Genomic DNA, 15,296 nt, shown 5'->3' with positions numbered 1-15,296 from the left:
CAACACATATAGTAGCCAATTGGCTACCAGAGTAATCTTTCACGTAATACGCAAATGTATTTCACCTAATATACAATCCTTGCTGATTAGTTTACTTAGGTTTTATTTTAATAATTAAAGTTATTATTTAGAATAAAAGTTGGTAGCCATTTGGCTACTTGCATGCATTCAGTTACCATAAGATGAAGTTACTTTTGTAGGTTATGTTGACATTTGTGTTACTGTTGCGTTTTGTTTACAATGAAGTTATTGGCAATTTTAATTTATTATTTTGCAAAGATTTATAAAAAATTAAAAATGAGTGAAAAAGAATGTAGTTTGTATGCAGTTGATAGTGATGAAAGTTTACAAAAATTAATGATGACATTTCCTGCCTTGAACAATTTGTGCTAATCTTGAAGATGCATCAACTTCATCACAAGTAAAAATTAGTGAGGTTAATGTTATTGATCAATGTAGTACTATCTTGAAGGAAGTAACTGTACAGGAACATTTCAATACGTCTAGTGTTAGCCGTAGTAATTCAAAATCTAAAAAGCTTGCCGAACACCCAATTTTGTGGAAACATTTAAGTTACAGACTAATTTTTCAGGAAGCTCTACTTTACCAAATGAAATAACTCAATTAGAAATCCAATATGAGCTTTTCAGCTACTTAATATTTTAGAACAAATTGCAAAGCAAACCTCTTTGTGCAGTGTCCAGAAAACTCAAAAAAAACTACAGTAAATATAACTACCGATATAAAAAAATACATTGGCATTTGTTAAAATATTTGGCCTGTATAAAAAATGTTCAGTACTTTTGGCATGGAATAACTGGAATACCTTTAGTTCAGCAGACTATGGCTGTCAACAAGTTTGAAGTGTTCAGGCGTTAATCCACTTCAATGACAACACTAACTTAATCCCTAGGGGGCAGTCAGGTCATGAAAAATTGTTCAGAATAAGGCCAGTTATGAACCACTTGCTAAAAAGATTTTCCTCTGTGCCAATTGAAGAATGTCTGTCAGTTGATGAACAGATATGCCCTGTCAAAGCACATCAACACATCAAATAGTACACATAACAAATAAACCCCGTAAATATGGGTACAAATTATTTGTATTGAGTGGCATGTCTGATTTCACTTACAATTTTTAAATACATTCTGGACAAGAAAATGAACCAGACATTGGTGCTTCCAGTAATGTAGACTGGCAACAATAATACCTGAAAATAAAAACGACACAGTTTACCATGACAATTTTTATACATAAATTCCTTTGATGGTTTAAAAAAAAAATGTATCCAATAACTTGGTACTGTCAGACACAATAGAATACCTAATTGTAAGCTTCCATGTGATGACGAATTTAAAAATCAACCAAGAGGGACTACTATTGAGTACATAGGCAATGCTGATGGTATTGCAGTCTCTAATTTGGCTTTGAGAGGCAACAAAATAGTTACAATGCTGTCATCATTTTTGGGCACTAATCATATCAAAGAAGTGTCACGATACAATAGAAAAACCAAGAGGTCACTTGTTGGAATGTAATTATGACTTACAATAAGCATATGGGCAGAGTGCATTTGATGAACAGCTTGATAGGGCGAGGCAGAATAATTATTGAGGATAAGAAAATGGTATATGAGATTTATTCTATCATTTGATTGATGTAACAGTAGTCAATATATAGCTTCTATATAGAATTTTGGAAAATATTGGTACTAGTAGCAAACTGAAAATGTTGATGTTATTTGCATTCTGATTAGAAGTAGCTGATGTTTTGTGCCAGTTAGGTTAGAATACCACATCAACAAGAGTTCAACCATCGTCCTCCAGTGAAGCATCCCAAAAGAAACGTCTTAAATTTTCTTCAGATACTCCAGTTGATGTATGTTTAAACAAATATGATTACTGTCTGGAGCAATAACAAAAAAAAACAAAAATGTAAAATTCCAAATTGTAAAGGATAATGTTCGTTCCATATTTACCTGTGTTTTACAGTAGAAATAATTGTTTCTACACCGATCATATGGCTAAATATGTAGGTTATTGTTTGATATTTTTTGTATTACTTACCAAGACATCATTTTATTTTGTTTTGTTTGAAATGATAATACTCAAATTTGTAACTTGTATTAGTTGAAAAAATACAAAGGTTTATTATGAAGCCCTTCAAAATATTTTGTTTTAAAAAAAATTAATGTCATTAAATTCAAAATTTTTCCCCATTAGAAGTAAAAAGCTAAATAATGTAATTTATTGTTTTTTATATAGTTAGCCAAGTAAAAATTGTAAATAACATTTGGTTACATGTACTAAGGATAATTATTTTGAAAATATTTCCTTTCATTATTTAATAGGGCCTTATAACGGTTAATGAAATTAAATTGTTTTTTTTTTTTTAATTTACATTTTTATTACATGATAAAATACAAAAGAAGTAATGCCTCTTGAACAGATAAGGAATCCTCTTCTGTAAGAAATAAGCCCAGCAAAAAAAAGAATGCTTATTGCATGAAGTTGTCGATTGGCAACTTAAAAAGAAAATTACCTGTAAAAAAATTTTAAATAAATTTAAATTCTTATAAGTGAAATTTTTTGTTGTTTTAATATTAGATTATTCGTGCAATGTAGGGTTACGCTTTTAGACAACAATAAAAAAGGTTTATTCAAACATAATTCACTTCTACTAACTTTTTTTCAAATATTAGAGCTTAGAATCTAAGACTCAAAGAAATCCCAAAATTGAAGTTGTTTAAGTATGGATCATAATGATTCATGGATATACACACTCAAGCTGAGACTATTTTTATTTTAAGGATAATAAATATGAATGTTGTTATATAAAGATTAATTACATTATTAATGTTACTGATCTTGACATAATCAAAATTAACTAAATTATTGATGTCACAATACTTCTACTTTATTAGATCAATCAGCTGAAGGGAGACATTTGAATATTGAAAAAATTGATATACATTTTGCATACTACAACTTTATGTGCATACAAACTGATTTTGAAAAGGCACTAACAACAATTAGTAAACATTTAACGTAATATGCAGTATTATATACCTCTAAGTAAAACTTCAGCTTCAATAACAGCATCAATTGGAGGAGGTTCAATAGCTTTACTAAGAAACTGGCCGATAGCACCTAACCGAAGCAGTTTAATCGAAAGAGCCAGCTCATGAAGAGGTGTTCTAAACATTTCCGGGGTCATATGTTCATCCAATGCATTATACCTTGCCTAAAATAAAAAAAATTAATAAAATGAAATCTTCATAAAATAAATTAATGGTAAATACAAATCAAGATAATTTAATTCAACAATCTAAGACTAGTAAATATGAAAATTCTCTTTAATTGCAACTTCAGAATTAATATGAAGATTAATAATGTAATAACTGCCTGATGAATAACCAAAAAATTAAAAAAATAATTTTCACAAAATTATTATAAATGTAAATAAACTTACCCGACTGCAAAGATGAAAACAAAAACCAGCTCTAACACGTCCAGCTCGACCTTTCCTTTGTTCTAAATTAGTTTTTGAAGCCCACACAGTAGCATAATTAACCATATTATTATGTGAAGTGAATAGTTTCATTTTGGCTTTACAACTGTCTATCACAAACACAACATCATTAATTGTGATTGATGTTTCAGCAATGTTTGTAGACAAAATGATCTACAAAAAAATAAAAATAAAATAATGTACTCATGAATAAAAAAAAATGAATTGCTCAACATATAAATTAATATGAAATAATTGATTTCACAAAAACACTTGCATTCCTAAGCAAATTATTTTAAATAGGATCTTCCCCAGCATATTTCTGAAGAAGTTTACAATTTTTTATCTGCCGATTCAATTTGATACAAATCATAGGAAAAACAATTCTGAAAAATCGAAGTAGTCTCTTTTAAACTAACAAACAATGATGAAAATTACACCCACAGTATTAAACATCACCTTACCAAGTATTTCAATTTCTGGGATCTTCAAGTCCTTTGGGATTCATCCTTCCATTCAAATCAAAGGACACAAAACCCATCAAATACAGTATTATACGAGTGATTTTTTAGTTCTGTTACCCAATTTTAAATGTAATTTAAGAAAGAGAAATTTAGGTGGAATAAAAAATGTATTGTTACTTACAAAAGAGATTTAATAAAAACCTATTCCTTACATAATTGTTAAAGAATATGCTCAAAATGCCCACCACCCCTTGTGGGACTCACGGACTCTTTTCAGCATATTAGTAGAAACCTTTTTAAGAGTTGCAATGGAAATATTTGTGATTAAGTCTGCAATATTGACTTGAAGTTCATCAATAGTGTGAGGATTGTTTTTGAAGGCCTCGGACTTAATACAACCCCACAAAAAGTAGTCAGGAGATCTGAGGTCTGGGGACCTTGGAGGCCATAACCCCTTGCTTATTATTCCATCATCAAAGAAATCTTGCATAAAATCCATGATTTCTCAAGACGTGTGGCATGTAGAGCCGTGTTGCTGAAACCAGCAATACCATTCTTGAGGTTCCAGGAAGGATACAAATTGGGGCACAATATTCCTGTATACTTCACCATTTACTGTCTGTTTGAAGAATATGGGTCCGACTATACGATGACAAGATATCGCACACCGCATACCAATTTTTTCAGGATGCAAAGATTTGTCTTGTAAAGCGTTAGGATTTTCAACTGCCCAAATTCAACAGTTTTGACTGTTCACATAACCATCAAGATGGATCCAAGCTTCATCACTAAAGAACACTGTGTTGAAAATTTTGATTCAGTTATCATTTACGAGATCTAAACCAACGGCAATATTGCAATCGCTTGTTTAAATCTGGAGGCTGAAGCTCTTGGACTAATCGTACGCGATATGGATACAATTTCAATTTTTTAGCAGCTTTCTTAACACTCTAATATGACAAACCAACTTACATGGAAAGTTTTCGTAAACTTTTCCGTGGAGAATTGAGCAATCATGTTTTCACATTCTCTGAAACGCCATCTGTCAAGCGAGTTGGTCGACCACTACGTTTACTGTCGCAAACACTATCTGTCTCTCAAAATTGGTTTGCTAGCTTAGAAATTGAAATTTTTTCTGGCGGAGGAACACTAACAAATTTGATTTGAAATGATTCTTTTACACTCACGTACGATTTCGTAGCAAAATATTGTTCAAGAATGAAATCTCATTGTTCTATGGTAAAAGACATTCTGTTCATAACACAACCGGAAACGGCACAAAAGTTTACACAGCTCAAGGAGAATCAACTCACACTGCCGTATCTATACCAGTTGAGTAGCGCTACCAACTTCATGTTGCAAAACAAAATTTCCCTTTCTTAGAAAAAGATTACCAGACATTAACAATTAACCCATGGAGTTGGTCTAGTGGTTAACGCGTCTTCCCAAATCAGCTGATTTGGAAGTCGAGAGTTACAGCGTTCAAGTCCTAGTAAAGCCAGTTATTTTTACATGGATATGGAATACTAGATCGTGGATACCGGTGTTCTTTGGTGGTTGGGTTTCAATTAACCACACATCTCAGGAATGGTCGAACTGAGAATGTACAAGACTACACTTCATTTACACTCATACATATCATCCTCATTCATCCTCTGAAGAATTATCTAAACGGTAGTTACCAGAGGCTAAACAGGAAAAAGAAAGGAAAAGACATTAACAATTGGGTAACAGGACTAAAAAATCACCCTGTAGTTCTATTCAAGAGTATATAATATTTTTTAAATTATATTCAAAAAAATAAATGAAAAATATATTCATCATTAAAAAATTTTAAGTAATTTTTGTTATTGCTAATTGTAAATGGGATTAACACAAGATCAATTACAGCTGAAGACAACTGTGATTTTAAAAATTATAAGAGATAAAATAATTTCACATAACCTAATAAAAGCATACCTTACAAAATTATTTTAACTACAAAACCTAATATGACTTCAAAAGTATAAACTGACAAAAGATAGATGGCCAATATAAATAGAAATGAACATTACAGACATCTAATAGAATTTATTGTGGCTAGATTTAATTAACAGCATATAACTATCAGTAAGAGTCCAAATCTGGATTACACTTTTCAAGTACTCAGATATGTACTTTTATTTGGATGCAACTTATTATTTTTTTTTTAAAATTATTATGCACATACTTGGGAAGGGTTACCATTTAACTGGTTGTATTAAAGAAGCATTATTAAAGAACATTAGTGTTACACATCCTACATGGTCTATTATGAGACAGACTAAATTAATAATACTATACAGGTATTCAGATATAACCCTTCCAATACATGGAAGGGTTATGTCTTATCTGGTTTGAAGAGAAGTCTTATTTGACCTTACGATTCCATCATGGAATAAATAAAAACAATAACAAATTATATAATAAACCTAAAGTGGACTATAGAAGTGTATATTTGTAATCTTCAGGTTAATACCAGAACTGACTATTACTCAAAAATATGTAATTAATCATACATAATACCTAAATGCAACTCTCTAAAGGGGAGTAAACTTTAACACTGATGAAAAAAGCATTATTAAGGAACAAATCAGCAATTGGACAAATATTTACAGTTTCTGCAGACAGAGGAGAACAATCAATGGCAGATTCTTATGTGTCCTTTTTATCATGTTATTTTGTTTGCTATATCAGCAATTTGATAATTTCCATTTATATTTTCCAATATCACCTTCTGTTGTATAACTTACTACTTATCCTACTTTCAAACAGAAGGCCAATCCAAATTATAATATGAGGTAATGTACACAATGTAAACCAGGTATCTTATAAACACATATCCAATAAAAAATAAATTGTGCTTAGACATACCACATCATACTTCCTCATATATACGCTGTACCATAAAGTACATTCACAGTCTTTATTTTAACATGAATGTTACTATAATTTTCTGTTAGGACATTTAATTTATTTTTTTTAAATACTATAGTACACTATAAATAGGCACCATTACGATCTACACACTTTGTAGTCTTATTCAAGAATTTTTCAGTACTTGCCATAACATAGTTGGTGTAATACACAGCTATTTTCAATGTTTAATTTTAGTTTCAATAATATTCGCAGTTAGTCAATGTACACCTTGTCTTGAGTAAACCCTCAAAGAAAAACGTTACATGTGGACAAATCAGGAAATCTTGCCACCTGTCCCTATTTGTTAATTATGATATGGTTCGGAGAATTTTCTTAACACATTAATAGAGACACACAAACAATATGACTTATACACAGTCTTGCTGGAACCACTAATTCTTGCCTCAAAACTTTTGTGACCATGCTTGCAACATGCTGCAATAATGGTTGTAGTGTATCCTTGTTTGAAAAAAGAATGATCTAAAAATGCCAAGTGATGAAACAACATGTTACAATGCTGTAACATTTGTCAAAAATTCATGTGAGCAACTTTCAATTCCTGAACAATTTGAATTTTATAAGGATGAAAATTTATTAACTTTATATGTAAGATTTGATGGATCGATAGTTAAATGATATTCAATACTAATGCAGATTTAATCGCAGAACATTTAGGACTGATATTATGACAGTTGACAAAATCTGTCAATGTTTACTAGGGTTCTAACAATTTTCGCTGCTCCCTTTTTTTAAATTTAATGTGGACCCAGTTTTGTCACACTTTTTATCCCATAAATTAATTGCATAAACAGATTGTGCTCATCCATAATACAGAATATTAAACCGATTGTGAATCTGTTTAATATTCTGTTCATATTCAAAGAATCAGTTCAACATTCTACATTAAGAATACAGAAAGAAAATTCATACAGCTGTCGCAGAGTCACCATTTTTATTTAACATGGGAATCATGATATGCACCTTACCAAAGTTACAAGTTTACTTAATGGCAGAAAATGATGGACAATATATCACCAATAAGTTCATTATCCATACCCAAACGTCAAATGAATAACCAAAGCTTTTAAATTTTCTTGCTTTACTGATGTGTACTGTAAGTATTTCATGCTGTAGTTATTTACTACAGTATGTAGAGATTACATAGAACATATATTTCTGTAAAGTTTTCAATTAAACTATTACCGTAGAATCAATATATATGGCTCAACTTCTAACACTTTCAAGCAAGTGTGAATAAGATAATAGCCATAATTATTGTCTTTTTGTCACAGTTTTAAGGAATAAATTATGTATATCAAATATTATCATTTACACATGAATCATCTGATAATATTATAGTGTTTTAAACAAATGTACATCATATTTGAGAGGTGAAAAAACCCAGGCAAATTAGAACAAATAAAAATCAAAGGGTGGTATTTTAAAATATTCTTAACAAAATGTTCACTATATGCAGACTTTAAATTTATGAGGAAACCTGGATAAAGTGTAAAAAGACACCACAGTAAAAACTGAGCCAAGAAACAAACCATGGGTAACAACAAAAATTAGAAAAGAGGCCAGTATAAAAATAAGAAGAGAAAATGAAAAAGCGATATATCGCAAAGTAAACAATGAGTTAAGAAGAGAAGATAAGGATGGTAAAATGCTATACGAGGAGAAAAAATAAGAGAAAAATGGAAGGAATACATGAAGGACCTGTATATGACTAGAAAGATGCAAACATATCTGTTTAAATTTAGCATTGTTTAATCAGTAACTAAGCAAATTATGTTTAATGTTTAATTCAAATAGGAAAAAGTACATATACATCTATTAGATATTTTTGCTCAAATAGTCGTTGAGATAAAATTAAAAACTAGATTAAAGAATCTCTATAAGAAAGAGAACTGGGGGAAAATAAGAAATAGAAAATCTATATAAAATAACAAAAGTACTTATATAAAATAGATTAACCAAAAGAATGATAAACATTGGTTGAACCTACCATAATGGTAGGTTACCATAATGGTAGGTGGGTGGTAGGCTCGTATTTTTTGACGTAAAAATTTTAATTGTAAAAAATCTTTATAAGTAATTTGTACATGTATTTATACAAGAAGATAAGGAATAAAATGAATTCCTTTGTTCTGAAAAATTAAGAGTGACATCGATCTATTACGTGTTTATCATTTTAAAGAATAAGTACATCTTATGGATATTTAAACGACATATTTATTATATAATAAGAAATTTCCCAGTCTTATCTCACCTATTGTGAAAAATGGCAAGAAAATGGATTGATTTTGTTTTTACAAATTTTGAATATGTTGTAAAAATGTATGCAAGTAAAATATTACTATTACCATTAAATCACAACTAAATGCATTACCGAATATTTTACATTAAGAAAGTAATGTTTGTAATATCACTTTTTTAACTGATATAATTTTAAACTTAAATTCTTATAGACATAAAAAACTGATCAAAGACCTCAGGTGTCAATTACAATGATCTTATTGTAATGATGTATAATTATATACTCTTTTTTTTAAATAAATTTAAAAAGATTTACATACATTAAATATCATCATTATTGCATCATTTCAATCTAAAGCTAAATCTAGCAACAGCATTTTGATAATCAATTTAAAAATAAACTATAATTTCCTCCTTACCTTAGTTGTGCCATCTGGAACTGGAGCAAAAACCCTGCGTTGATCTTCTCTTGGTAACTGAGAATGCAGGGGAATTATTATATATCCAGATCCGCCTATAAAAAAAATAAAAAAATTACACCAAAAAAATTTATAAATTTATAATTCACTATGAAAAATTGTTTTTAATTTATTAAATATAAATTACAAGATAATACCCAAATAATTTTTTTATTTTAATGGAATCAAGAAATCAATTCTACAACATGTGAAAAACACAAACTTTGTGTTATTGTAAAATTTATGCCATGTATCAAATCTGCCACATAAAGGCAGTGACAGTACTGTTTTACCACAGAGGTAAGCAATAAAATCCTACTTATTTAACATCAATGACAATATAAGTAATTTATAAGCAGGTTATTAAAGAAATTATCATTTTTTGCATAAAACTATATAAAAACAAATATTGTAGCTAACACTACAAAAAACTCATGAAGAAGTAATTAAATAAAAGCCAGAGAATTAATAAATTATATAGCGCTATAGTCTACCTTCTACCATAGCTAAGCGATGTAAAAAATAAATATATATTTATAGCTATTTTAATTTTGTACTATGTACTATGTTAGATTTACATACTTAAAGTATCACCATTATTGCAGCATTCCAATTTAAAACTAAATCAAACAACATCATTTTGATAGATCAATTTAAAGATGAACTATAATTTCCTTAAATTATAAACTATAATTGTAGAAACCATAAATAGAAGGGGAAAACTTGGAATATGTCCAATCTTGAGATTTGTATAAAGTCATAATACGGAGATTGTAATACCACAAATACATATATGCTGAAGGATAATAAATCATCAACAGTTTAAAAATGATCACAGCTAAAAATTAATATTATTACTTAGAACAAACAAACATTGCACCTGGGTCTATAGTTAACAGAATTTCACAAATATATACAAAAAGATGAATTACTGTATCGAAGACTAACATCTTACTCTCTATAAAACTCAGTATGACTGGCACGCTGTTTACACATCCTGACAGATTCTATCAGCATGTGTATAAACAGCCTGCCAGTCATACTAAGGAGTTTTATAATGAAATTATAATTATTTATTAAATAATTATAATAATAATAATTAATTACAATGAAATTTTATTACAGTATGTAGGTCGAGTTTGAAACAAGCTTTGTGTAAAATTTGTTGGTTTATCACAAATTTATCAATCACATATTTTTCTTTAAGCACTTATTGTAAAATATGTTTAGTGTTTTAACAGACAGGATGTGCAAGTGTTTAACACATTAATTAGTTAACACACTTACAAACTCATACTTCAACAGGCTTATTAGGATTTAAAATTTATACGATTTTAAGAAAATCCTATTATTAAACATAGGTCAACAACTGTAATGTTGAGCATAACTGTAAATGTTCAACAACTGTACAAGAGGCTTTCAAAAGGTTCTCAGCCTGACAAAGAAAACACAAGATTTTTCATTAATTTTTAAAAAACTTTTTCAATGTTGTCACCTAGCTATTCAATACATTAGACAAATGACTTTCCAACCTTTAACACCCTTAGTATAATGTGATTTGTCCAGCCATGCAAAATAAATGGTTGTATCAGCTTTGACCTCTTCATCTGAAGTTTCACCCAGCAAGCCAATTCTTCAAAAATTAAAGAGAAAGTGCTCTGGAAGTAGATGCAGCACATATGGAAGCACTTAGAAACATAGGTTATGGAAATCCAAGATGTGTGCAGGCATACACAATACCTTACTTTCTTACCAGAGACGTTTAGTATGCGTAGCAGCATCCTTTAATCTCGGTCCAGTAATGAAGCGTAATACTCCCCAGTGAAGCAAAATCCTCAATTATTCTGGTAGTTTTCAGGGTACAAAACCCAAGAAAACCTTACCCTTTAAAAAATATCAAAAACCCAGCAGAATAACACTAATTCTAACACTTCTACAACACTGGGTAAAATGTAGTGGAAATGGTACATACAGATGTTTCCGATGTCAGTTATCTACCTTCCATCAGCAATCACTTAATACAGTATTGTGGATTTTTGACGATTTCATTAGTCATACCAGTTTTTGGACAACCGAAGCATTCATAATCTTCATGGATTTACAACAAAATTTAAATTCAACATTTTTTTACTGTCGAAGGGGAACTAAAATGAAGGGACTAAAATCATGTAAAGTGGAATTAACTCTTTTTATATGTCCATCATGATTAACCTTTTAAAACGAAGTACTTTATAACAGCTCGAACTTCAAATCTGTTTGCTTTATTCAGTTGCCACTAAATGGATGCATCTGAAACGTCACATCATGCCATCTAAGGACCATACTTGACAAATATCAGTAATTTAGCCATATCTGTGTTCTGTATCAAGCAGAAATTGTTTTAAGAATTTCTGTCATTACCCAAGAATACAGTAAAACTTGAAACTGTAACTTTTGATCATTTATGACTACTCATAAAAATCAAACTGTGTTGAAGTATGAAGGTTCATTTGGACTAAGAGCATTGTCAAGCTGTTTTTAAGTTTTTCATATCTACATAAAAACGTTTTTACTTTTAGTATATTGTGTTCATATGTTAAATCAGTTGTGATATTAACAAAATGGAAAAGAGTTCTGCCAGTTCCAAAAGGTGTAAAACATTATAAAGTTAAAAAAAGACGTACTACTGTATATACAGCAAATTTCAGAATATTACTAACCGCTAGTAAACGGATAAGGAAAATATTAATAAACATTCTGCAAAACCCAACAGCATTCAATCACACAGTAAAATAATAAAGTAGTACAAATTGTACAGTAGGTTTTATGCCAGTTATAGGAAGTTGAAACACCTGGACTTCTTACTACAGTTAATACAATTACCTTTATTAAGTGCAGTTTTATGTAAAAGAAAAATTTCATTAACAGAGCTAGTTTACTAATTTTAAAATTAAAAAATATCTTTCTCTAACCTCCAGAACTGTCCTTTATCTGGAACATGTCCTGCCATAATAAACCAGTAAGAGAAGTTTTACAATAGATATAAAATTTATCAAACAACAATTTCTTTAATTTTTTTCAAGTCATTTTTATAATATGGCTTTTCTGCTGAGGAAAATGTGGGTACAAAAGATTTCTTATCAATTTACCACATAAACTTTGTAATGTAGGATACAAGAATTATCAAATCTAGCCAGTATTCACACCCTGTACCATCAGAACAAATGGCTAAGGCGCTACAATTTCATCTTGGGAGGTTAGCAATTAAACAGTAAAGAAATTAAATTTTTTAAATTTACATTTTTTTTAATAACTGAAATAAGTTGCAGGATATAAAAAAAATTATGAAAATTAAAATTAAGAAAATTCAAAATGATTAAATTCATTATGAATATAAACAATGGTAAACATAGTAAATACCAAAAACTGGATGTTGTTGAAGATGCCGTAACAGTGCAAATATAATATTCCATCCAGGTAAAAATACAAGAACAGCACCAGGAATGTTAAGCCCTTTAATATATCTAAGGAGAGCCTCCATCAATTCAAAACTAATATCTTTCTCATTTAGTTTGCTCATAGCTTGCCTTGTTTCTGGCAAATAATTATCGGTAACAGCCTTATTTAAATTGTCTTCACTTTCTTCTGGTACACCATCATCATCATTTTTACTACCACTTTTCCTTTTCCTAGTATCAGGTGGTGGTACAAAAGATAACATCTGTACACAATCTTCCAGAAAGTACGCTGGAAATCAAAAATTTCATTAGAGTATACAATTAAGTGAAAAAAATATATAAATTTAATACAAAAATTCTTTGATTTGACTGGTCATCCAACAAAAGATAACTAAGTGATTCTGGGAATTAATATGGTAAGGTAAGTTTAATTAATCTATTTACTGTGTTTTGGTGGTTTATATTTAATTAAAATTTAATATAATATAATTAAATTGTTATATATATATATATATAATATATGTGTGTGTGTGTGTGTGTGTGTGTGTAATGTTTAGGATTAGACTTTGTAACTTTTCTCCAATATAATAACTTTAACAAAAGTCAGATTGAACCCCCATGAGGTGCGCCTGGATATATTTGGAACAAAAAGGAGAAATTTGTTTGGTGAACTGGATCTAAATAAACTTCACCACAGCTTCATTTATTATCAAATCACATCTCACTAGATCACATCTAGAGTTGTAACTCAAGACCTAGTAGTACCACCACAGGTGACCACCCCTTGACAGTCAATCATGAAAGGTCTTTAACCTTTTCCCATCACAATGATCTGTGATTGATTAGCGCTCCGCAAAAATATGTTGGTATTCGATTGCCTCCCTTCATAGTCTTATGCTACCCTCTTGTGAAAAAATTTCAGTAAATAAAGAGATTTGACAGATTTTGATAAATAAAAACCCGTTACGATTGGATATTGTTTATGCCTGTAACAAAAAAATTGAAACAGTACAAAAATTACGATAATTTAATTGCAGAATTTTTTTTGCGCATTTCTATCACGTTTATTATTAGCAAAATTTTTTTTTGCTTTGTGTTTATGAAACATAGTTTGCTAATTTAAAAAATAATACTTTCAAGGAAATTGGTTGAAAATTGGGCAAAATATGATGAAAAACCCATGTCATAAATCACAGATTAGTAACATATGTTAGTATAAGTGAAAGAGATTCAGAAAACTACGTTTTATAAAAATTCCCACCACTCAAAAGGCTATTCAGATTGACTAAAAACAATTTTTACTGTATAGTGTTATTCATTATGAATCGCTATGTGTTACATGTTTATAGATATCATTTGTCTGAAAAGATATTTATAGACCAAGTAAAAGTGACATATTTATGACCACAAATACCTTTTTTTTTCTGTGTGCCGTATATCATAATTTATTATGTGTTTCAATACATCGTTATTCATTATGAATCGCTATGTGTTACATGTTTACAGATATCATTTGTCTGAAAAGATATTTATAGACCAAGTAAAAGTGACATATTTATGACCACAAATACCTTTTTTTTTCTGTGTGCCGTATATCATAATTTATTATGTGTTTCAATACATCGATATGTTGCTAGTAAGATAAGCTATTTTTGTAAATAATAAAAAAAATCCATAACCCTCATAACAATTATAATACACAAGTCACACACACACAAGCACATTTCTGAGAAAAAATGGTTCAAATGGTTGAAATTGTTCAAATTGTGTAATAAAACTGATTCCTTTGTGAATACAAAACAAAATAACCGACTTAGATGCCATATAAAATGATTTTGTAACAGCGTTTTAAAACTGACGCCGTACACAGCCAGTTTAGTGGTTACATGATCAGAAAAGGTTAAGGAATACTCCAGAATTCAGAGAAGGCAGCATTCAGATACAGTGGACTGCCACTTGAAAGATAACATGTGACTGGAAAAGCATTAGAATGCCCAACACTACACACACAAACAAGAAAAATAAAGTCCAAAATCAAACCAAAGCAAATCACCGATATTTCCATACACAATATAAACCCACTCATGCTGAATAGTATAACAATAATAACTGGCCTAACATACAAACATAAACTTCTCATCATGGGTCTGCAGGAAGTAAGAAAAATAGGCTAGGACACCTTGGAATCTAAAGAATGTAGGCTCTACAAAGGTAAAGCTGTGAAGAGAGTG

At 29.9% G+C, this 15,296-nt stretch overlaps 1 protein-coding gene across 4 annotated transcripts in view; it reads right to left on the bottom strand.

The window, feature by feature from the left end:
• Positions 1-15,296, bottom strand: part of mle (dosage compensation regulator mle) — a 99,545-nt gene that overhangs the window by 51,213 nt on the left and 33,036 nt on the right. For all 4 annotated transcript variants that reach the window (XM_075364396.1, XM_075364397.1, XM_075364395.1 and 1 more), the window contains 4 exons: positions 13,028-13,354; positions 9,590-9,684; positions 3,472-3,684; positions 3,069-3,243 (listed from right to left, as the gene is read on the bottom strand). In XM_075364396.1, coding sequence (XP_075220511.1) covers positions 3,069-3,243; positions 3,472-3,684; positions 9,590-9,684; positions 13,028-13,354 — 810 coding nt within the window. The remainder of the gene's footprint in view (positions 1-3,068; positions 3,244-3,471; positions 3,685-9,589; positions 9,685-13,027; positions 13,355-15,296) is intronic.

The sequence above is a fragment of the Lycorma delicatula genome, chromosome 4 (assembly GCF_047948215.1).
Source record: "Lycorma delicatula isolate Av1 chromosome 4, ASM4794821v1, whole genome shotgun sequence".
In the NCBI taxonomy this organism is placed as follows: domain Eukaryota; kingdom Metazoa; phylum Arthropoda; class Insecta; order Hemiptera; family Fulgoridae; genus Lycorma; species Lycorma delicatula.
This window is presented reverse-complemented; position numbering and strand designations above follow the sequence as displayed.